The 24,501-nt window shown below is 58.1% G+C and overlaps 1 protein-coding gene across 6 annotated transcripts in view; it reads right to left on the reverse strand.

Moving 5' to 3' along the window:
* Window positions 1–24,501, reverse strand: part of PNPLA7 (patatin like phospholipase domain containing 7) — an 84,205-nt gene that overhangs the window by 6,158 nt on the left and 53,546 nt on the right. For all 6 annotated transcript variants that reach the window (XR_007916455.2, XM_051838879.2, XM_051838876.2 and 3 more), the window contains 5 exons: window positions 14,729–14,878; window positions 6,896–6,959; window positions 6,511–6,679; window positions 3,383–3,565; window positions 2,563–2,681 (listed from right to left, as the gene is read on the reverse strand). Coding sequence is in view for 5 of the 6 variants with exons in the window: in XM_051838879.2 (XP_051694839.2) it covers window positions 2,563–2,681; window positions 3,383–3,565; window positions 6,511–6,679; window positions 6,896–6,959; window positions 14,729–14,878 (685 nt within the window). In the remaining variant the exon portion in view is untranslated. The remainder of the gene's footprint in view (window positions 1–2,562; window positions 2,682–3,382; window positions 3,566–6,510; window positions 6,680–6,895; window positions 6,960–14,728; window positions 14,879–24,501) is intronic.

Consider the following 24,501-nt stretch of genomic DNA (forward strand, 5'->3'; position numbering starts at 1 on the left):
AAACAAAACAGCAGAAGTGACAGCCACACAGAACTGGAAACTCGCTGCTCATACGGTCAGACAGCTATCTGAAGACTTGATGGGGGCCCAGGCCTGAGACAGGATGGGCGAGAAGTGGGTGTCGCAGGACACCTGCAGACGGAGTGCACACGGCGCTCTTCCAGCTTGAGAATACCAGCACCGTCCCGCCGGCGGGAGCTGTGTAGGCCACAGGAGCAGGTACACGAAGCCCAGGAGAAGAAGGTGACACCACACCCACCACAACGTCCGCAGTCTAAAACATGGACAGTGCCCAGAGCCAGCAGGGCTCGTACCCTGGCTGGGCTGGCGCGTGAGGTCAGGCACAAGAGAGATAATGTACCGCCCCACCACGAGAGGAAAGAAAACATCCATTCACCGGAAGACCTGTATAAGAACGCTTGTAACGGTTTTGTTGGTGATAACCAGAACATGAAACAAACCAACATCCAGCAGGAAGAGCAGATGGGACAGCGGGGGTGTGACGGGACCCTGCTCAGTGATACCACACTGGCACAGGGGCGTCTCGGAGACACCCCGTGGAGTGGGCCAACCAGGTGGACAGCAAGTCCTGCCGCTAGAACCCCCACAGAATCACCACCCTGCCTGGATGCGTGGAGACAGCAGAGCAAAAAGGCCAATGTGGGAACAGGGGGGAAAGACGGAACTGGAGGGTCTATCCGGAAAGCCAGCATCTTACCACGAGACACTTCAAGGGAGAGAAGAGAAAAAAGGCAGAGGTAAATATTTTTGAAAATAAAAGGTTTCCCAGAGTAGGAGTTCACAAGTCCCAGGTCTGAAAGGGCTGACGGGGAGTCCAGTGTAGGGAACGAGGGGTGAACCCCATCAGGCACACAGGGACACTCTCAGAAAAACCTGCAGAGAACTTCTGAGGACTTGAGAATCCAGTGGAACTTCTCACAAGGTCCACAACAGCAAGACAATGGACTCACGCCTTCAAATCCCCAGGGAAAACTGATCCCATCTAGAATTCCATACCCAGCAAAGCTATCATCAATGACAGTAACATGAGGACTTCTGACATGCATGGTCTTAAAACTTTTACTTCCCATGCATCTCAAGGACATTTGCATGACTACGTATTCACAAAAGTGAGTGTTCTGTTAAGAAAGTGGAAGACACAGAATGCAGGAAATGAAACTGAACACGGGAGAGGTGAGGGAAAATTCTAGAAAGCCAGCAAAAGAGACTGGGGCAGCCAGAGGGCCTCAGGGACAAGAACTCCTGAGCAGGATAAACACAGGCGGCTTGGTGTGTCTGAGTGCTTCCAGCACCCAGAAAAGTGAGCAAATGGAAAACCCAACACTTATTAACCCCAGGGAATGGATGCAGACCCGATATGTATGTGGCATGGCTTAGAGTAACAGTGTGTGCAGTGAGTGGCTTGGCTGGCGGTACACCACACTAGAGTGGAGTGGGAGGGAGGGAGACACGCATGGGCACTGCAGGGGTGATGGATGGATGACAGACAGATGATGGATGTGTAGACTGCAGACAGATACAGATGGAGAGACAGACTCTGTGTTCAAGGGGGTTAGAAAGTCACCAAGTAAAACTTAAAACCCACATTAATGAGAATATGGCTTTGGTACCCAGAAGGGGCAGATGGCTGAAAATGTAGGGAGTGGCTGGATCTGGGGCAGGCATGGTGGGAGGAGGTTGCTACCACACAGCTTCCAAGTATCGCCCTGATTAAAACCACTCTTGGATTAAAAACACTAGACCTGGCCTGAAAACCAGGCCCAATGGCCCTGGGCCACTCACTGCCCTGGACGTAGGAGACCTGGGTCCTCCCCTGAGCCTGCATCTCTGAGGCTCTCAAGCCAAGGCGGGGCCCGCAGGCGGTCTGGCCCCTACATTCAGGTCTCCAGGCCAGTGGGCTTAGCTCTCATCCTGTCCACCAGCTCGTGCTGGGGTCCAGCGGGGCCAGGCCTCAGCACACACAGGGCTCCTCCCCGGGCAATGCTGCTGTCCCATGAGGAGGCCCCGGCCTGGCTCTCAGTCGTCACCTGCCCTCTGGCATATGGTTCACCTGCAGGCACCTGCCTCACCTCACTGTGCCCATGATGCTCCGGGCCCCACTTCTGCCCCCTGCAAACCTCTCTGTAGGTCTGGGAGAAGGTGGTGAGCACTCATGCCATCAGGGCAGGAATTCTTTGGGCTAAGGGTGCTTTAAGGAACTCACAGTCGGAGGAGCTGGAGAAAGCTTTGCTATTTCGTGAGCAGATCAGATCGCTGCTGTACAACGCGAGCATGAAAGCGGGAAGAAGCTCACCAGGAGCCTGGCGGGAAGACGGGCAAAGGGAAGGACGCAGCACTTTCAGAGGAGGGGGCGGTGGCTGACAGGCAAGCCAGAGGCGGAGGCAGCGGTGCTCCTCAGCGGGCATGAGAGGCGCCCTCCGTGCCAGTGCTTCCAACGCCTGGTCAGGGGTGCGGTCCGGCCCGGCACACATCAGCATCCTCGCAGTGCCCTGCCTCCGGGGTGCCCGTCACTGCCTCCCCACACTGGGGGCGGGGACTCACCTGGCTCCCCCTCCCCCAAGCACCAAGGCAATGGCGTTGCCCGTCAGCACCCGTGCCAGGCGGGAGAAATCCGAGTGCCGGTCTGGGGTCCGCTGGAAGACGCGTTCGTACATCTCCGCCTGGGAGAGGGGCCAGCGGAGGGCAGGGCTGGTGCAGGGCGCCCCCCCGACCCCTGCATCCTGTCTGCACTGCTGCGCTTCTATACCTGAACCGAGGTCCTGGGAGCACCTTGGCGCCCAGGTGGGGCCGCTCCCTTGGGGGAAGCTGTCGGCAGACAGTGAGTGCCACCCAGCACTGGAGACCACGCAGCTCCGCAGAGCTGTCCCCGGGGCCCCCGTTGGGGACAGTAAGCCTGTGCGCACTGGCTCAGGCGAAAGCAGCCACGAGGACGTTATCCACCATGCCGTGGGTCCGGGCAGGCTGCGGTGCTGGGGAGGGCTGCAGGCACCCTACCGAGCGGGCGCCTCTGGATCAAGGACGAGGCACCCCAAGGCCACCTCAGTGCCTGCCCCTCACCCTGCTGTCAGGCCTGTGTTTCAGGGCCTGCTGGCCCATGGTGGCCTCTCTCTGCTCGTGCCTCCGCCATGCTGGGCCTCGTCCTATCTGCAGGGCTCAGGCATGAGATTCCCAAAGGTCAAGCCCTAGGGAGGACAAGCTCCTAGCCAGCACATGCGTGCAAGAGGAGGCCCCCGAGAATTCAGAGGCTGGGGAATCAGGGAGAGAAAGAGCACCCTAGGTGTTCAGGAAATAAATGGCACGGCCTCGGGGCAGGCAGGCAGGAGCCCAGGAGCCTGTGCTGGGCTGCTCCGCCGGGCCTCACCAGCTTGGGCAAGCTCCTGCGGGAGAAGACGCGGCGTGGACAGCGGAGGTGCAGGTGACCTGAGCACCAGCTCCGCATGTTGAGCCACTCCACGGTGCGGGCGGGTGCCGGGCCCTCCTCCCGGTGCAGCAGGATCAGTTGCTTCTGCGCCCTCACGGCCGAGTTCTCCAGCATCCGCTCCAGCTGGTAGGAACAGACCTAGGGTCAGTGGCGCAGGCCCAGGCCTAGGCCCAGGCCCAGGCAGGACAGAGGGCCTGAGAGCAGACGACTGCGCTCCGCGTGCTGCTTGGGAGCTGGGGGTGGGAGAGGCCTCCTCTCTCTGCTGCTGGAGTGCGGCCCCAGCAACACACATCACACTCACCCTGGGAAGGAGCGTCACCCTGCACAACAGACACGCACACTCACCCTGGGAAGGAGCGTCACCCTGCACAACAGGAGCACACGCACTCACCCTGGGAAGGAGCGTCACCCTGCACAACAGGAGCACACACACTCACCCTGGGAAGGAGTGTCACCCTGCACAACAGGAGCACACACACTCACCCTGGGAAGGAGCGTCACCCTGCACAACAGGAGCACACACACTCACCCTGGGAAGGAGTGTCACCCTGCACAACAGGAGCACACGCACACTCACCCTGGGAAGGAGCGTCACCCTGCACAACAGGAGCACACATCACACTCACCCTGGGAAGGAGCGTCACCCTGCACAACAGGAGCACACGCACACTCACCCTGGGAAGGAGCGTCACCCTGCACAACAGGAGCACATCACACTCACCCTGGGAAGGAGCGTCACCCTGCACAACAGGAGCACATCACACTCACCCTGGAAAGGAGCGTCACCCTGCACAACAGGAGCACACACACTCACCCTGGGAAGGAGCGTCACCCTGCACAACAGGAGCACATCACACTCACCCTGGGAAGGAGCGTCACCCTGCACAACAGGAGCACATCACACTCACCCTGGGAAGGAGCGTCACCCTGCACAACAGGAGCACACGCACACTCACCCTGGGAAGGAGTGTCACCCTGCACAACAGGAGCACACACACACTCACCCTGGGAAGGAGCGTCACCCTGCACAACAGGAGCACACACACTCACCCTGGGAAGGAGCGTCACCCTGCACAACAGGAGCACACGCACACTCACCCTGGGAAGGAGCGTCACCCTGCACAACAGGAGCACACATCAGAGAGGAGCCATTTTTAGCTGCCCCAGGATTAGGCAGGCAGGCAGAGGTGTGTGAGGAGGCAGAGCAGGGAGCAGAGGGAGCTGGGAAAGCCAACTCGAGGTGAACATTCTAGTCCTGCTCACCATGCTGGGAAGGCTGCAGGCCCACGGCCTCCCCGGTAGCCACGCAGCAAGGGACAATTCAAACGCAGTGGGGAAAGCATTCTGGTGACATCTGCCCCCTCTGAAGTCAGTGGCTCTGCCATGTGGGTGCCCAAAGGCACCCTGCACACAGCTCGCCACCCAGAAACAGCTTCCCGGACCACCAGCGGAAAAAGCAAAAGCAGATGGCGCCGTGCTCACAAACTCAGCAACCTTAAACATGAGGGAACGACATGGAGGAGGGAAAAAGAACACTTCACAGCCACGTGAAATAGGGCAACGTGGGGGCAGACGTGGTGGAGCAGGACTCCTGCTCCCTGGATGGGAGCGCAGGTTCACGTCCTGGCTGCTCCACTTCTGACCCAGCTTCCTGCTAATGCACCCTAGGAAGCAGCAGGTGACACTCAAGTACTGGGTCCCTGCCACCCATGGGGAGACCTCGATGGAGGAGACCCCAATGGAGGAGACCCCGATGGAGTTCCAGGCTCCTGGTTTCAGCCTGATCTGGCCCAGCCTTGGCTGTTGTGTGCATTCAGGGAGCGAACCGATGGATGGGAGATACCTCTCTCTCTCTCTCTCTCTCTCTCTCTCTCTCTCTCTCTCTCCCCCTCTCCCTCTGTTTTCAAACAGATAAAAACTAAACAAGTAAACATTAAATAAAATAGGGCATTATTGGGAGTGGACAGGTGCCTGGGTTCAATTCCTGGCTCCAGTTCCTTTTTTTTTTTTTTTTAAGATTTATTTATTTATTTATTTATTTTTGGCCAGGCAGAGTTAGACAGTGAGAGAGAGACAGAGAGAAAGGTCTTCCTTCCATTGGTTCACTCCCCTAATGGCCGCTACAGCCGGCGCTGCATCAATCCAAAGCCAAAAGCTGGGTACTTCCTCCTGGTCTCCTATGTGGGTGCAGGGACCCAAGCACTTGGGCCATCCTCTGCTGCCCTCCCGGGCCACAGCAGAGAGCCGGACTGGAAGAGGAGCAACCAGGACTCGTACCCAGCGCCCCAATTGGGACTAGAACTTGGGGTGCTGGCACCGCAGGCAGAGGATTAGCCAAGTGAGCCATGGCGCCAGCATATTTTTTATTTACTTGTAAAGCAGAGTTACAGAGAGATGAGGTGAGACAGAGAGAGATGTCTTCCATTTGCTGGTTCACTCCCCAAATGGCCCCAACAGCCAGGGTTGGGCCAGACTGAAGCTAGGAGCCTCCAGTTTCTTCCAGGCCTCCCACCTGGGTGCAGGGGCTCAAGCACTTGGGCCATCTTCCACTGCTTTCCCAGGTGCATCAGCAGGGAGCTGGATTAGAACTGGAGCAGGTGGGTCTCAAAATAGTGCCCATATGGGCTGCTGGTGCTGCAGACAGAGGCTTAGCCTGCCACGCCACAGTGCCAGCTCCTGATTCCAGCTTCCTGCCGGGGTGAACCTTGGGGGGACAATGGTGACGGTCTACTTGGCCGGGCTCTTGAAGACCTGGACTGAGCTCCCAGCTCCTGCAATGAGCATTTGGAGAGTGAACGAGTGGATGGGAACTCTGTCTCTCAAACAACTAAATGAGTTTTAAAAATAGGGCATTGTTATAAAACTTGAAACCCAGAAAAGGGTGCTTGACACATAGGCTGTAAAAAGCACAAAAAATAAACCAGGGCTCCGAGTCCACGAGAGGCCACCAAGGACAGAGGCTTTGTGTGAACACTGGCGGGGGCACAGTGCTGCGCTCCCGAAGCTCGTTACCCGTCCTCTCAGAGAAGGGGGTCCAGGGGAAGGAGGGGCCCAGGCCCCCAGCTCACCTCGCCCAGCAGAGGCTCCTGCTCGCCCAGGCCCACGATGAGGACGCAGTCGGCTTGCCGGACGCAGCGCTGAGTCCAGGGTGTGAGTGTGCTGTCCGTCTGGTAGAGCACGATCCGGTGGATGTCCTCCTGCTGGCCCAGCCAGCTGGACAGCCGGTACTCGTGGACGCTGCCGGGCACGGGGCGCTCAGCCTCTGAGGCAGGCTCCCAGGGGGCCCTCCCTGGGAGTCCTGCGCCTTCAGGGGCACTGCCCCTCTCACAGGGCAGTCAGAGAGGACGGGGTCTGGTGGAACCCCACCCACACGCAGCACAGCAGGCATGCAGACGCCCGGGTACAGCCAGGCTGGTTTCTGCACAGCACCAGTGGGCGCCTCAACCACCATACCTGTCCAGAGCCGCCGAGCCAAGGCGCTGCTTTATGTTGTCGCTGGTCAGCAGCAGCGTTGGACCTGAGGACAAGTGAGGTGGACAAGAGCAAGTCCTCCCTAGGCAGCGCTCCCCCGGAAGTGCCTGCCAAGCCATTTCTGGCCTTCTGGGCGGGCAGGGGAAGCGCCTGGGGCCGAGGGGACCACACCCTCTGCCCTCCAGGAGGCTCCAGCAGCCTCTCTGGGCCTCCCAGAGGTGAGGGACTCAGGCTGATCAGGGGCAGCAGGAGCCCTGAGCTTTGTGCTCTGTGTCTCCAAGCCCAGCTACAGCCAGCGGCAGAAAGCCCACCGGGGGCTCAGGAGGAGCTGCCCCATGGAGCTCTGGCGGCACACAGGCCGTCCACCCTGCCATCGGCGTGGTGGGCTGGGAGGGCTGTGGCAGCCTTGCAGCCCCTTCGACGGTGCAGGAGCTTTCCAAGGAGTGACAAGTAAGTGACGGGCGTTACTCTCTCCCATCTCAGCAGCCTCCAGAAGAGGACGCGCCTTACGGAGGCAGGGGCTCACTGGAACGCCCCCACCACCCGAGGCGCACGGCCAGATCCAAGTGCAGACGCCCCTGCAGGGGCTCGGGGATGAGGCAGCAGATGCGCGCTGAGGGGACTGCACTCCCCTGCTCACAGGTGGGACTGCTCCTGTCCTGCGGTGACTGCATGAGACAGGACGCCCAGGGCAGGAGCACCCCACAGCCTGGGCATCCTCTACCTAATGTCAGCTCTGCACAGCAGCACACAGTGGGGGCCACATCTGGCTGCAGCAAGGGGAGGTGCAGCCTGAGGCTCACGGGGATCCCTCAGTGTGCGTCTGCTGCCTAGAGTTGGGCAGCTCTGAGGGGAGCAGTCAGGCCAGAGCGGTGGCCCGGGCTCCAGCTGCCGCCTGTCCCACGGTGCTCACCACCTCCACTCCTGAGAGATCTGTCTCAGGTCCTTGGTAGGGAGGCGAGGAGAAGGGCATGGACAGGCCCTGGGCAGGGGGCCTCCATGCCTCACGGGGGTCCTGCCCTCTGGAGGGCAGAAGACAGCTCAGCTCCAGCACTTGTGGCCAGCTCCGGGGCTATGGCTGCAGCAGGCGTCCAGCCAGGCCACTGCCCCACTCCTGCTGCAGCCTGGACATTCGCTGCCAGCCTGGCGGAAAGGGAACAGCACCTCAAAGTGCCAGCAGAAAACAGACTCCAGGCTGGACCCCCACTCAGCGAACGCGCTCGTAAGCAAAGGTGAGCAGCCGGGACATCTGACCGCTGGCAAGGGAGTGGCAGCACAGCGCCGAGTCTGGTCTCCCTGGAACAGGGCTCAGCGTGACTGAGCCCTGCAGCCCTCTGGGTAGCCTTGGACCAACTCAGTTCTTTACTCTCTTGAGTGAAGTTCAAGAATAACTGTAGGGGCCAGCGCTGTGGCGAGGTGGGTTAAAGTTCCAGCCTTCAGCGCTGGCATCCCATATGGGGGCCGGTTTGAGTCCTGGCTGCTCCACTTCCGATCCAGCTCTCTGCTATGACCTGGGAAAGCAGTGGAAAATGGCCCAAGTGCTTGGGCCCTGCACCCACGTGGGAAACCCAGAAGAAGCTTCCGGCTCCTGCCTTTGGATCAGCTCAGCTCTGGCCATTGCGGTCATTTGGGGAGTGAACCAGCAGAATGGAAGACCTCTCTCTCTCTCTCTCTGGCTCTACCTCTCTTTGTAACTCTGTCTTTCAAATAAATAAAAATTAAAAAAAATTTTTTTGACAGGCAGAGTGGACAGTGAGAGAGAGAGAGACAGAGAGAAAGGTCTTCCTTTGCCATTGGTTCACCCTCCAATAGCTGCCGTGGCTGGTGCGCTGCGGCCGGCGCACTGCGCTGATCTGAAGCCAGGAGCCAGGTGCTTCTCCTGGTCTCCCATGGGGTGCAGGGCTGAAGTACTTGGGCCATCCTCCACTGCACTCCCTGGCCACAGCAGAGAGCTGGCCTGGAAGAGGGGCAACCGGGACAGAATCCGGCGCCCCGACCGGGACTAGAACCCGGTGTGCGGGTGCTGCAGGCGGAGGATTAGCCTAGTGAGCCACGGCGCCGGCTAAAAAATTATTAAAAAAAGAATAACTGTAGGCTGGCACCACGGCTCACTAGGCTAATCTTCCACCTGCAGCACCCGCACACCGGGTTCTAGTCCCGGTCGGGGCGCCGGATTCTGTCCCGGTTGCTCCTCTTCCAGTCCAGCTCTATGCTGTGGCCCGGGAGTGCAGTGGAGGATGGCCCAAGTCCTTGGGCCCTGCACCCGCATGGGAGACCGGGAGGAAGCATCTGGCTCCTGGCTTCGGATCAGCACGGTGCACTGGCCGCAGCGTGCCAGCCACAGCAGCCATTGGGGGGTGAACCAGCGGAAAAGGAAGACCTTTCTCTCTGTCTCTCTCTTACTGTTCACTCTGCCTGTCAAAAAAAAAAAAAAAAAAGGAATAATTGTAGTGGGGCCAGTGCTGAGGCCTAGTGGATAAAGCTGCCGCCTGCAGTGCCGGCATCCCCTATGGGCACTGGTTCAAGTCCTGGCTGCTCCACTTCTTTTTTCCTTTCTTTCTTTTTTTTTTTTTTTTTAAGATTTATTTATTTATTCTAAAGGTAGAGATATGGGGGGGGGGTAGAGAGAGAGAGAGAGAGAGAGAATGAATCTTCTATCCAGTTCATTTCTCAAATGGCTGCAATGGCTGGAGCTGGGCCAGGCCGAAGCCAGGAGCCGGAAGCTTCCTCCATGTCTCCCACAAGGGTGCAGGGGCCCAAGTACTTGAGCCATCTTCAGCTGCTTTCCCAAGTCATAGCAGGGAGCTGGATCAGAAATAGAGCAGCCGGGACTTGAACCGGTGCCCATATGGGATGCCGGCACTGAAGACAAAGGCTTCACCTGCCACACCACAGCGCTGGCCCTGCTCCACTTCTGCTCCAGCTCCCCTGGAAACAGGAGATCCATAGGCTTTTGCCCAGTGAGGACAGTGGGTTAAGTTGCCTCTCCAACGCCGGCATCCCATATGGGCACCAGTTCTTGTCCTGGCTGCTCTGCTTCCATTCCAGCTCCCTGCTGATGTACCTGGGAAAGCAGCAGGTGACAGCCCAAGTGCTTGGGCCCTGCACCCATGTGGGAGACCGGATGGAGCTCCTGGCTGCTGGCTTGGTCTGGCCCAGACCTGGTTGTTGCAGCCATTTGGGGAGTGAAGCAGGGGATGGCAGATCTCTCACTCTGAAAGGTGGGCAGCTTTCCTCAGCCCTGGGGCCTGACTTGCACAGATCCCAGGCTCTTGCTGTCCCTGCTGCCTGTAACTTGGGGGGTGGGGGCTCAGGCCTGCCTGCACTCTACAAAATCCCCACAGAGAAAACAAATCTTGGACCATAATAAAAATCAGTCCCAAGTAGACTGAGTTTACTTATTTATTATCAAAGCTTTTTTTATTTATTTGAGAGGAAAAGTTACAGAGAGAGGGACAGAGATAGAGAGGTCTTCCATCTGCTAATTCAGTCCCCACATGGCTGCAATGGCGGGAGCTAGGCCAGGCCTAAACCAGGAGCCAGGAGCTTCCCCTGGGTCTTCCACGCAGGTGCAGGGGCCCAACGACTTGGTCCATCTTCCACTGCTTTCCCAGGCCATTAGCAGGGAGCTGGATATAAGTGGAGCAGCTGAGACTGGAATCAGATCCAATATGGGATGCCAGTGCCGCAGGCGGAGGGCCATAACACTGGACCATAACTACTATGCCATAACACTGGACCCAAGTTTGTTTGTTTATTTATATTTTTAAAATTCCAGCCAAAGGCAGGAACCTAGAATTGTATCTGGGTCTCCTATGTGGGTGGCAGGGGCCCAGTACTTTCTGCTGCATTCCCAGGCCATTAGTAGGGAGCTGGATCAGAAATGGAGCAGCCAGGACTACAGCCATCACTCCCATATGCGTTTCTGGTGTCACAAGTAGCAGCCCAACCCAAGGCACCACAATGCTGGCCCCAGATTGTAAATTTAAAAGGAAAGGCACGCCGTGTGTCATTCGGGAAATGCAAGCTGCAGTCACACCACAGCACCACACACCTACCACCAGGCCAGGGCCGAGTTACCGATGCCACCAGTGCTGGCAAGGGCTGGGGCAACGGGAGCCTTGCTCTTTGTGGGTGGGGATGCAGAACAGCACAGTCACTCTGCGAGAAGCTTGGCAGCCACAAACCTGAGCATGTTCTCATCACAGCTTCCAGCAGTCACACTCCCGCTATTTAACCAAAGGAGTTAAAGAGCTAGGTCTGCGTGTGGATGTAGACATCTGCTTTGTTCACAAACCTGGAGGCCCGAGAGAGGCCATTCAGGAGAACTGGGGACCGTGGCGGCCTCGGACCAGGGCGCACTGCTCAGCACTAACAGGAAATGTGAACTGGGGACCGTGGCGGCCTCGGACCAGGGCGCACTGCTCAGCACTAACAGGAAATGTGAACTGGGGACGGTGGCGGCCTCGGACCAGGGCGCACTGCTCAGCACTAACAGGAAATGTGAACTGGGGACCGTGGCGGCCTCGGACCAGGGCGCACTGCTCAGCACTAACAGGAGATGTGCACAGAGGAAACGTCAGCTCCTAACAAGAGGCTGATCTGCAAGTATGAACCCAACCACAGGAGATTCTGAAAAACGTGAATCTGTGGAGACAGCAAAAGGCCAGGGATGGCAGGGGCTAGTGGGAGGGAGGGACAAACCGGCAGAGCCCGCCGGGAAACTGCTGGCCAGCACCCCACGGCAGTGGTCATGTGTCCTTCTTGTGCAGACGACACAACAGCAGTCCCTGCGTGTCCCGTGCACCTGGGAGATGACGTGCGTCCGGCAGGCCCATCACCCTGACAAGGCCCCACTCTCCTGGGGGTGTTGACAGAGGAGGTGACTGCACGAGTTCTCTGTACCGTCTGCTCAGTGTTGTTGTGAAGCTAAAACTACTCTAAAAAATAAAGTCTACTGGGAAAGACAGGGAGCTCGAGGATACACCGAAATCCCCAACCTTAGCGGCAAGAAACAGAAAGCACATTCAGAGGAGGATTCACAGACAGCAAGAAAGGACATGAAACGCCGTTCACCACCTCCATCCACGGCTACCAAGCGGGCAGCTGACCTCGAGGGTGACCACCGCACCAGTCGCTGCCAGGCCGTGGGAGCCCAGGCCACTCCCGCTGCAGCCCGTCAGGACGCCGCTCGTCGGTGCCTTCCAGACGGAGCGTCTCTGCCACACTCATCAGGCTGCCGGGCATCCACACACGGCGACGCGGTGCCGCTGTCAGGCAGAGCGGCCGAGACACTGTCTGGGACGCCCCCGTCCCACACTGCACTGCCCAGTTCAAGTCTTGGCTCCTTTGCTGTCAGTCCAGCTTCCTGCTAACGCACACCCTGGGAGACGGCAGGCGATGGCTCATGGACTGAGGTCCCTGCTACCATGTGGGAGACCCAGACTGAGTCCCAGGCTCCTGCCTTCAGCCTGGCTGACCCTAGTTGCTGTGGACATTTGGAGAGTAAACCAGTAGCTGGAAGATCTCTTTCAGACAAAATGAAAACACATAAAAATCCTAAAATCCATTACAAAAATGGTTGTAGCAGCTTTATTTGTGATGCACCCGAATTGGAAGCGACCCAACATCCATGACTGAGTGATTAAAATGTGAAATCCTCTACACGAATGGAAAAAACCACGGCCCTTGGCGACGCCACGGTAAGGACGGCCCACTTCAGAGGTCACTCTGTCGGCTCCGTTCCCATCACACTCCTGGGATGACAGAACCGGAGATGAGGCAGAGCTCACGACTGCCAGAAATAGGATGTTGGTGGGCGGAGCCAACTTGCAAGTGGCAGCTGGAGGGGTCCCGCAGTGGCGGGTGCCCCAGCAGCCGACTGCAGTGTTGGCAACACCAGGCGACACCTGTGTCCAAGGCACAGGACACACACGCATGTACTCATCTTTGATACTGTCAACTAAGGCGCTACCAAGATGGTAAACTTGGCAAAGGACCTGTTATAATATAATTATTCCAAAATTAAAACTTTTTTAAAAAGATGTATTTTACTTATCTGAAAGTCAGAGTTACAGAAAGAGAAGGGGAGACAGAGAGAGGTCTTCCATCCACTGGTTCACTCCCCCAAATGACTGCAACAGCCAGTGTTGGACCAGGCTGAAGCCAGGAGCCAGGAGCTTCACCTGGGTCTCCCACATGGGTGCAGGGGCCCGAGGACTTGGGCCATCTTCCACTGCTTTCCCAGGTGCATTAGCAGGGAGCTGGACTGCAAGTGGAGCAGCCAGGACATAAACCGGGGCCTATGTGAGATGCCAGCCCTGCAGGCAGCAGCTTAACCCGCTGCGCCACAACACTGGCCCCAGTAAAAACCCTTTTTTAAGAAGAGAATATGCTTACATCCACAGCACAACGTGTAGATGCGGTGGATGCACGGCCTGACCCATGCACCTGGGGAGGACTTGGAGCAACCCGACATCTGGGACCCACCACGATCTGATCATCTGCCAACGTGACCAGGAACGACTCCAACCAATCTGACCGACACCACCAGGAACGGCTGAACAACCTGCCGACGCCTCTGGGAACAGCCTGTGCATTCTCCGCAGTGCCGCCGGGATCTACACCACACAGTCTGAACAGTCTGACCAGGATCCCTGGGAACCGCTGAGGAAGCTGACCGGCATGTTCTGGAACAATTCTGAATGCTCAGAATTGACGAACGTCACAGAAACAGCCTGAACAATCCATCTGATCCATGTCCCTGGGAACAACCTGACCAGCCGCACTGGGAACGAGTGGACTTTCCTGCCCACTGTGGAATCTGCGAGGTGGACTAAGACGCGGACAATCAGACAAGGCAAGCAGCAGCTTTTACACACTAGTGCCTCCAGTGCTGTCAGTCTTCCCTCGGGCTCCGTGTCATGTTTTCTGCCACCTCTCTCAGGCAGACACGACAAGGCTTCCTGACAATTTCTCAACATCACGGCATTCATGCACTTTGGAGAAGCAACTCACCCACCCCAGAACACCGATGTCACTGTATCATGTGGCCACTTGCAAGTTCATGAAAACTTGTAATGCAAGTGTTAGGAAACCAGAACATCTTCTGATTTGGGGAAATCTGGAAAGTTCTAAGATGTTCAATTTCATGTTCTTAAGTCTCAAATTTATGCAGTAATCAGGAATTTGAAGCATTCCCATGACAAAAACCCAAAGGACTGAGTTTCCCATGAACTCAGCCTGCTGCGAGGCAGCCGATTTCTGAACAAAAACAATGGCTGCTGACTCCAGGATAGCTCGCGGGTCTGTGAGAGGGATGAGGAGGGGTCTATGGGGATGAGGGGGGCCTGGGGGCATCAGTGAGTGTGATGAGGAGGGATGCTAGGATCTGTACTCATGAACTGTCTTGGTCCCTGAGCACCTGACGCCCTCAGCCACAGGCTCCTCCCACAGCAAGGGCTGTCCAGAGTCCAGTCCTTTAGTCTGGTTCAGGGTCAAAGTGGAGGTTGCCGTTGGTCCAGAGCCCTTTTCTATCCCAGCTCAGCCTGTAGAAGAGGGTGGCTCCCGCCCTGGTAGCTAATGAGGACTGTTACTCTTTGACCCCTTAGGCCATCTGAGACACACAGGACCACCAGGATGTGCTGGGAGCCAGTTGGGTTGGATGGGCATGGGTGGGTTGCACAGGTATAGGTAGGCTGGACAGGGGGTGGACTGGATGTGCAGTCCAGTTGGATGGACACAGGTGGGCTGGATGGACATGGAGGGGCTGGATGGACACAGGCGGGCTGCATGGGCACGGGTGGCCTAACTTACCGATGGCGCAGAGGGCATGTTTCAGCTCCAGAGCGAAGGCCGTGAGGGGCACATCCTCAGACACAGGCATCGCTGCCACCGTGGACAGGTTGCCCGCCAGGCTCCCAGAGTCCCACTTGCTGCCTGTGGCGTGGAGCCCAAGCTGGTGACCTGTGGGGTGCAGGACAGGACGTCAGCCTGGGAGGCTGGGCCTTGGACTTGGGTGGCCGAGATGCTCCGGATGAGAACAGTGGTCAGCAGGGCCTGATGAACCATGGGACCTGCTGCAGGTGCCCATGGACTCCACGTACACCCTGACTGACATTGCCCGACACTGGCCAAAGGCAAACAGGTGAGATGGAGAAAGGCGCAGGAGTGCCTGCATCTGCCCAGCGGAGGACCAGCATGTGCTCTGAAGATGGGGACATGTCTACTGTCCCTTCTCTACCTACACTGGACTTCCAGAAACCCAGGGAGGCCAGGCTGGGAGGAGTGAACTCCCAGGGAGATGCCACAGCCCTGAGCCTGGGAAGGAAACTGAGCCAGCCTGAGGGGACCACGGGCCTATAAGGGTCCCACGAGGGGCTCGTTCAGACCAGCAGGCCACCGCGCGGGCTGACACAGCAGCAAGGAGCCAGGTGGGCCTGCAAGCGCCGCAGCCTCTGCCAGCACTCTCTACTCCCAGAACAAAGCCGCTCGCTGGCGAGAGGCATCTCCTGCTTTCAGGGAGGTGCTGACCTGAGCGAGCTGTGGGCCCCTCCCTGCTCCCACCCTCCTATCCTGCGACCACCCTCCTCTGCTGTCTCCTCCCCTCAGGCCATCAGCGTGGCACCAGTGTGGCACCATGCTATGGCCTGCACTCCCCGAGAGCTGCACTCCTGGTCTGTTCTTCTCACTCCTGCGAAGCCAGTTTCCAAAAACCACCAGACTTGGAGTTCCTGCTCTAGCTGGATGCTGGTCCACCACCACCTGACACAGAAGTCAGAGGGGGGCAGGGGGCAGGTGAAAGGAGCTGAGGGCCAGCGAGGAGGGAGTGAGTCGGACCAGGGCTCAGGACCCAGTGACCTGCTGCACACCATGGCTGGCAAGTCAAACACAGCGCAGGTGCCTGTTCTTGGGGAAGACAGTGCTGCGAGTGACCACAGAGCCATCGCAAGGAATGAACACACCCTCGGCGACTGGCAAGACAGATGTCGGTGAAGACACCACTCAGGACACCTGCATCCCATACTGGAATGCCCGGGTTCAAGGTTCAAACTCTAGCTCTTCTTCCAATCCCAGCTTCCTGCTAACGCACAGCTGGGAGGCAGCAGTGATGGCTCGAGTGCTTGGGTCTGCCACCCACAGGGGTGCACGCAGTGCCTGGCTCCTGGCCGTCCTGTGTGATGAGCAGTGAACTAGCAAATGGAAGATCTCTTTCTGTCTGTCTATATGTCACTGCCCTTCAAATAAATATGAATGAATGAATAATTTAAAAAAGAAACACATCGCTAACTCTGTGAATAAAAAACCTAAAGAAAAGTTTATAGATATACTTCCATTATTAAATAAACATTTAAACCCTTCCAAAGTGAAAGTGTCTGAATCCATACATAGAACTACAGACGAGGCCCAAGTGTCTCAACTCCACATTCAAGACGCAGGATGCTGGGGCTCAGCTCCCCCAGTCCTCTCTGCCTGACTGCCAGGAGCTCCCTGGGCCACGTCCTTCTCGCCGTCCACACTCACTGCCAGTCCGTCCAGCCTCTGGGTTTCTGTAGCCATCCTCCCAAGCACACAGTGGCCAAGAATGAGCCTGGACAGGGCCCCATCTGCACCAGGCCTCCAGCGCCCCCACCCGTCAGGAACACCCAACACCGGCAACCTCGGCCTGTCTGTGGTCCTTGAGAGCCCTGGTGGCTCCGGCCTGGCAACTTCCTCTCGTGCTGCAGCTCCAGCTGGGCCCGCACGGGTCGCAGGCCCCAGCTCTGCTCCTCCCAGCCCTGCCAGACTCAACCCTCAGCTCCGGGGATCGATGCCCCCCCCCCGGCTCCGAGCACAGCCCCAGCAAGTGTCTCCCTGAAAGTGGAGGGCTGGGTGATGCAGACCAAGCCCGCAGCACCCTCTGCAGAGCCCGGAGCCACACTGCTCAGAGGGCCACCTGCCCCTGCCACGGTGTGGTGCCCAAGGCATCTCCCAGGGGCCAGGGTGTCCTCTCCTCTTCCAGAGGCCAGCCCTGGCCATCTCCAAGCACTGCTGCTGATGGGGGGACACGCTGAACCCCCAGTGAGAGGAGGAATCCTATCCAAGTAAGAATCAATGGAGCAAACTTAAAAACAAAGGTGCTCCTGTGTAGAAAGAGACAAAGGACCCCACCCACCTCAGCCGCCGGAGCCCAGGCATCAACAACGCCTGGCTCTGGCTCCTCCCACTCTCATCCTTCCCAGGGAGCTCCTGTGTCAGGGAGCTTCTTCGGCAGTTTTGCAGACTCCGTCTTGCCTTAAGAAGAGCCCCTGTGCAGCTCTGGGTCTGCAGGAAGGAGAGGGAGCGAGCACCTACCTCCTACTGCTTCGAAGAGACCGAGGCTGGCTCTGGACCCCCCGGCTCTGGGAACCTCATTCTGTAATGCACAGAACTAGCAGAGCCTCCTCCTGGCCACAGGGCTGTCAGGGGCTGGTCTGTCCCCCACCCCCCCACCCCCACCCCGCAGTGAGGGCTACTGCCTCCAAGGCTAACCAGCATGAAGCAAAGGCCAGGAAATGGGCCTCCCCACACTGGAGGCAGAGAAAGAGAAAGGAACTCCATAAACCTGCAGTGGGGGCCTGGTTCAGGCAGGAAGCCAGGCCTGGCCAGAGAGAGGCTCTCGCGCAGAAGCCAGCAGACCCAGCACCCTGGCTGAGGAAGATTTACAGGGAGTCAGAGCTGCAGAACATAATATCCAAGTTCCAGATTGCAATCCAAAATTACCATGCACACGGAGAACAAAGAAAACCCTGAGAGAACAAGGGGAGAAGCTGCAGGCACTGGCCACCACCGTGGAATCCGGGCCCCTCCCTCACTGAAGAGAGGAAAGTACGCACAGCCCACAGCGTCCCTGGGCTCAGGCCCTGGGTCCCTCACCTCCCACAGAGCACAGCCCCACAGCGTCCCTGGGCTCAGGTCCTGGGTCCCTCACCTCCCACAGAGCACAGCACAGCCCACAGCGTCCCTGGGCTCAGGCCCTGGGTCCCTCACCTCCCACAGGGCACAGCACAGCCCCACAGGGTCCCTGGGCTCAGGCCCTGGGTCCCTCACCTCCCACAGAGCACAGCACAGCCCCACAGCATCCCTGGGCTCAGGTCCTGGGTCCCTCACCTCCCACAGGGCACAGCCCCACAGCGTCCTTGGGCTCAGGTCCTGGGTCCCTCACCTCCCCCAGAGCACAGCCCCACAGCGTCCCTGGGCTCAGGTCCTGGGTCCCTCACCTCCCACAGGGCACAGCCCCAAAGGGTCCCTAGGCTCAGGTCCTGGGTCCCTCACCTCCCACAGGGCACAGCCTCACAGGGTCCCTAGGCTCAGGTCCTGGGTCCCTCACCTCCCACAGAGCACAGCCCCACAGCGTCCCTGGGCTCAGGTCCTGGGTCCCTCACCTCCCACAGGGCACAGCCCCACAGCATCCCTGGGCTCAGGCCCTGGGTCCCTCACCTCCCACAGAGCACAGTACAGCCCCACAGCATCCTTAGGCTCAGGCCCTGGGTCCCTCACCTCCCACAGGGCACAGCACAGCCCCATAGGGTCCTTGGGCTCAGGCCCTGGGTCCCTCACCTCCCACAGGGCACAGCTCCTGGTCAGGTATAAAGCGTATCTTTCCAGGAACCCCATGCCCCAAGCAAGTCACCACCACCTGACTCACCACAGCCCATTCTGCCATCTTCAGTCCTCAAAAGAACAAGACATCACTGTCCAGGTGGCTCTGCAGACACAACTTAGGTGTGAAGGGGGCTGAAGACAATGGGAAGTGCTACAGGAAAAGAATTCTCGTGTGATGGCACAGCAGGTCTCGCCCCTGCCCACAACCTTGTTAGGTGGGTGCCAGGCTCTCCTGGGGGCAGCTTAGAGGCGGCTGCACCATGACGCTCTGGGAGGAACTTCATCAATGCCACGCCCAGGAAGACTTCCCCAGCCATGGCCCAGAGAGGAGACGGAGGCCCACACCCACACCCACAGCAGACTGGGCCCTCAGTTCTTCCCTGAGTCCCCGCCAGGCCTGCAGGTGAATTCTCTTCCTCAAACCTTGCTACCTCGGTCACCACTACTCTGTCTTGTGTCTGAATTCTTCCTTCTGTGAAGACAAGGACTTCGGTAACAGCACCGGCCAACTGAAGCTTCCAGGGACCTCGATACACAGGAAACACGGCCCTGTAAGCTCCGCTTCCGTCCGTAGGCGCCTTTATGCTCCTGGAGCAGTCCTGAGATTCAGTGCTTTCTGCCGGCACCCAGCACCAGCCGTATGTCAGAGCAGGGACCCAGTGCTGCGGCTTCCACAGCAGCCCTGCCAGCCAGTTTGCAGAGTGCTGTGTAACAGACAGACAAAATGGCGTGATTATTTGACAAGGACGGTGTCATCGCCCCAGAACCAGCAATCACGAATACTGCTGAAACAAACACAAAACGGGAGTCTCGGGGAAGAGACAGAAGCTATCGATGAGAACCAAGATCCAACAACCAGAGCGAAAACAGGGTCGGGGTGGAATCAGTGGATCTGAAGCTGACCCGCAGGCACTGCCCTCCGGCGCCAGGGCGGGAAAAGGACTGAGACACACACAGGGACCCGAGGCCCTGGGCCACCAGTGAAGGCCGAGTGCTGAGCCCTCAAGCTTGGAGAAGAGAGGAAAGAGTGATCAGCTACAAAGATATCTGAAGAACTAACAGCTGAGGACACCCACATCTGGCAGAAGGTGTGACCCTACAGACAGAAAAGGAGCACACTGCACACAGAATGACCCCAAGGTGCTCCTGCCCAGACACTTCCAAGTGTCTGGTGCTGAAGCTAAACACAAAGGGAGCAGCCTGGAACACAGCCTCCAGGTCAGCGCCCGGCAAACGCCCCCCAGGACGAGGTGGAGGGCACGCCGGCTCGGCGAGCTCAGACCCGTGCTGGCACAGCTGCTGCGGGAGGCTCTGCAGGAGGAAAGGAGACGCCAGCAAGAAACCGCGGATGCCACAGACGCTGTGAGGGCTCTGAGCACACCGTGACCTAAAGGCGCCGAGGCTCCCCACTCCAGGTAAAGCCATGCGTTGCTGGTAACCGTGGACAAGGGCCCTGGAGCCAGCACTGGAAATACCCTAAGAAGAAATGTGATGGGGCCCACAACTGACAAACCAGCACGGACACTCAGAAACACGCAAGCTTTCAAAAGGAAACAGGAAAGGGGAAAGCAGTTTTTTAAAAGTGGGAAGTGAACAGAAAAAATAAGGGGCCGGCGTTGTGGTACAGTGGTTGCTGTCTGTGATGACAGCATCCATGTGAGTGCCAGTTCATGTTCTGGCTGCTCCACTTCTGACCCAGCTCCCTGCTGATGCACCTGGGAAGGCAGCAAATGATGGCCAAGTACTTGGGCCTCTGCACCCACATGGGAGACTCAGATGGAGTTTCAGACTCTTGGCTGCAGCCTGGCTGGGCCCCAGTTGTTGTGGCCATTTAGGGAGTGAACCAGCAGATGGGAGGTCTCTCTCTCTCTCTCTCTTTTTCCCTCCCCCTCTCACTGTAACTCTTTTCAAATACATACATACAAACATACATACATAAAGCTTTCTCAAAAATAAACAAGGGGCTGGCGCTGTGGTGCACCGGGTTAAATCCCTGGCCTGAGGCACTGGCATCCCATGTGGGCACTGGTTCTGGTCCGGGCTGCTCCTCTTCTGATCCAGCTCTCTGCTATGGCCTGGGATAGCAGTGGAGGATGGCCCAAGTGCTTGGGTCCCTGCACCTGCATGGGAGACCCGGAAAAAGCTCCTGGCTCCTGGCTTCGGATCTGCACAGCTCTGGCCATTGCAGCCATCTGGGGAGTGAACCAGCAGATGGAAGACCTCTCTCTGTGTCTCTACCTCTCTCTGTAACTCTGTCTTTCAACTAAATAAAATAAGTCTTAAAAAAAAATGGCAGGCAAAACTGCTAACGAGATAATTACACTGAATGTGGATGCCACAAACACGTGATTAAAGACTGTCAGAAGAATGACTAAAACATGACCCCTCTCCAGGCTTTCCGTAAGAAATGCCACCCAGGGCAAAGCCTGCACAAGCCAGCAGGGCCCCTGCCCCACCCAGAACAGGTGCCCCCTGAGCAGAAGTCCCGCCCACACCCCACTACTTGCACAGGTGAGATCCAAGATGGCTGCCAATGAGCCCACAACAGACCGCCGGCCTCCCTGTCGTCTCATTTCCATGGGAAGTCACCCTCCTGGGTGGAGGAACCATGAAAGGACAAAAAAGGAGGCGGTTCCCAGATCCCAGAACTACAAGACCAACCCTCCCAGTCACTGGCACGCCCACCCCCATTCCCTGTGGCCCTGCGCCTGGAGCTCCTCGGCTGCAGGAGGGGAGAAGCCGACTGTCAGGCTCCTCCCACCCCCGCGACCCCCTCCTCGGCCACGCACACAGCTGTGCCGTGGATGCTCAGCTCCAGCTTCACCGCTGGGCTCCTGACACCAGGGAGACACAAGGGCTGGTGTTGGGGTCTCTGCCCCCCAAACACAAAGGGTATAATAAAACTGGCAGCCACAAGGAACTAACGGGCTGACATCCCATCATTCCACCTCTGTTTGCACCTCATTCCCAAGGCAGGGCTGCACCCCAGCAGCCAAGACAGGCTCAGGCTCAGGGGAGCACCAACGGTCACCCTGAGGAATGGAATAATGAGGGTGGAGACACCCATCTGAAGCCAGGGCCACTGTGGGGACACCATCCCGGGTGTGCAGCTGTAGTTTCCAGGCTCCTGCACGGGACAAGAGAGGGACCAGGGGTTCCATACTGAGACCCAAGAAGGTGACAGGGACCACAACACCCACACTTGTCACCTGGGCCATGCATTCTGCGAGGGCATTGGTTGTCACGTGCATGTCCCTCTGTCCTCCAGTGGACACCTGTGCCACCAGCTTCCAGTCTGCCCTGTCCCACAATCCCCTCCTCCTCGCTGTGTCTGCCGTGGGCTTTGCCAGCCAGGCTCCTGTCCCTTCACACGCAGCCTCCCTGGACACTGCCAGACATGTCCAGGGCCCTCTAGCCCTAGCTCAGTGCAAATGGGGACAACCTGGTCACCCTTTCTGTCCCCCTCACCTCTGGATTACAGGAAACCTCCAAGCCCACTGACCCCTCGGGACGCCCGGCTATCCTAAGAGTCCTCCTTGTTGGAGAAAAGGCTGTAGCCCTGGAAAGCCTGGGACACAGGCAGCAGAGAAACAGGGACAATGGCAGTCACGGGGACAACCAGCCAGGCTCGAGGCTGTTCCTGAGGCCGAACCCAGCTGGGATCACAGGGTGCGTGAGATGCAGCCAATGACCCGTTCTGGAGCTGTGATCCTAAGGAGGACGCGAGCAGCAGGGAAAAAGGCCACAAACTGGAGCAAAACTCAGGGGTCACTCAAGGACACCCAGAATCCCCTGCCTTCCGGAGAGGCTCTGAGAAAGCCCTTGTGTTTACACCAGCACGGACCCTGCCTCAGCTCAGGGCACTGCTGTCCTCTGAGCTCAGTCCATAGCCCAGCACAGCCCAAAGCTGGACTTGGAGCCGACTGCCCACCCTAGGGCTGAGACCCTTGACCCCCAACAGCCCTCTGTGGACCCCCAACCCCTCTCCCAACAGCCCTCTGTGGACCCCCAACCCCTCTCCCAACAGCCCTCAGAGACCCTTGACCCCCAACAGCCCTCTGTGGACCCCCAACCCCTCTCCCAACAGCCCTCCTGAGACCCCCAACCCCTCTCCCAACAGCCCTCAGAGACCCTTGACCCCCAACAGCCCTCTGTGGAACCCCTGCCCCTCTTCCAACAGCCCTGCAGAGACCCCCGACCCCTCTCCCAACAGCCCTCCAGAGACCCCCAACCCCTCTCCTAACAGCCCTGCAGAGACCCCCTGCCCCCTCCCAACAGCCCTCAGAGACCCTTGACCCCCAACAGCCCTCTGTGGACCCCCTGCCCTTCTTCCAACAGCCCTCCTGAGACCCCCAACCCCTCTCCCAACAGCCCTCCAGAGACCCCCAACCCCTCTCCTAAGAGCCCTCTGTGGACCCCCAACCCCTCTCCCAACAGCCCTCCAGAGACCCCCAACCCCTCTCCCAACAGCCCTCCGGAGACTCCCAACCCCTCTCCCAACAGCTCTCCAGAGACCCCCGAGTGTGGTCCAGCGGCGCTCCATCCCCGCGCCCTAGCTCCTGCCAGGGAGGAGACTTCTGAGTGCCGGCTATGTCACAATTCCTCTGGAGGCAAAGCTTTCTCTGAGGCCACCCAGGGAATCCTCAAACATAGGCCTGGGGGATCAAAGCACACAGAGCCCTGGCAGTGAGATCAGGCCACGCCTGTTTCTTGCCAATGGTTCTGAACCCACCCCCGTGGCAGCAACCCTGACCTTTCTGAGGGAGTCTGCGGGGACGCTGCTGACCATCACTCCCAGTGCAGCAGCCACTCCACACTCAGAAAGGACTCTGGGCTCACAAAACCTGCCATGGTCCCACCACGTGGGCTCCGTTAGCTAGCTTGCCACAGACAGCCCTTCATGACTGTCCTGGAATGCCTGCAGGAACCAATGCAAGCATGACCTTAGTTCTACAGACAAGGAAGGATCGGCAAAACGAGAAAGTGTGTTCTTCACTTGCCCTTCCTGGAAAGCAAGAACCCAGGTTCTTTGTTCATTCCACCACACTCTACCCTTGTGACACAGTCTCAGTCTACAAAGTGGCTCTGGGGCCAGTGCTGTGGTGCAGCGGGTTAAGCCGCCACCCATCACACTGGCATCCTGTATGAGTGCCAGTTCGAGCCCCAGCTGCTCCACTTCTGATTCAGCTCCCTGATAATCCGCCTGGGAAAGCAGTGGAAGATGGCACAGGTGCTTGGGCCCTCGCACCCATGTGGGAGACCTGGATGGAGTTCCAAGCTCCTGGCTTTGGCCTGGCCCAGCCCTGGTTGTTGTGGGTATTCAAGGAGTGAACTAGCAGACAGACATACATTCTCGCTCGCTCTCTCTGTAACTCTGCCTTTCAAATAAATAAATCTTAAAAAAAAAAAAAAAAAGATACAGTAGCTCTCAGAAAAACCCCAAAGCTCCCCTCCCCCAAAAGAAGACAACGAGTAATTCACTGACTTCAGGGGATGGTGTTCTTGAGAGTATTTTTTTTTTTTTAATGAACGATTTATTTATTTGAAAGGCAGAACAAGAGACAGAGTGGGAGAGGCTGAGAGGGATCTTCCATCCACTAGTTCACTCCCCAAATGGCCCCAACGGCCGGGACCAGGACCAGGAGCTCCATCCAGGTCTCCCACATGGGTGGCAGAGCCCAAGTACTTGGCCAGTCACCTGCTGCTTTCCAGGTGCATTAGCAGGGAGAGGAGTGGAAGCAGAGTAGCTGGGACTCAAACCGGCATTCATATGGGATGCTGGTGCCACTGTACCACAAGGCCAGACCCTCCTGGGAGTTCTGGAGGGGAGAAACGGGACTGCCCTCTAATGCTTGGTTTGGGTTGTGCTTGGGGCACCTGGTAGGGTTGTAAAGCCCAGAAGAGGCACCTGGCCCCTTGCCAGACGAAGAGGGACCGGGCCATCACAGACTTCCTCCCACTTGGGG

The sequence above is a fragment of the Oryctolagus cuniculus genome, chromosome 1, assembly GCF_964237555.1.
Source record: "Oryctolagus cuniculus chromosome 1, mOryCun1.1, whole genome shotgun sequence".
NCBI lineage: Eukaryota > Metazoa > Chordata > Mammalia > Lagomorpha > Leporidae > Oryctolagus > Oryctolagus cuniculus.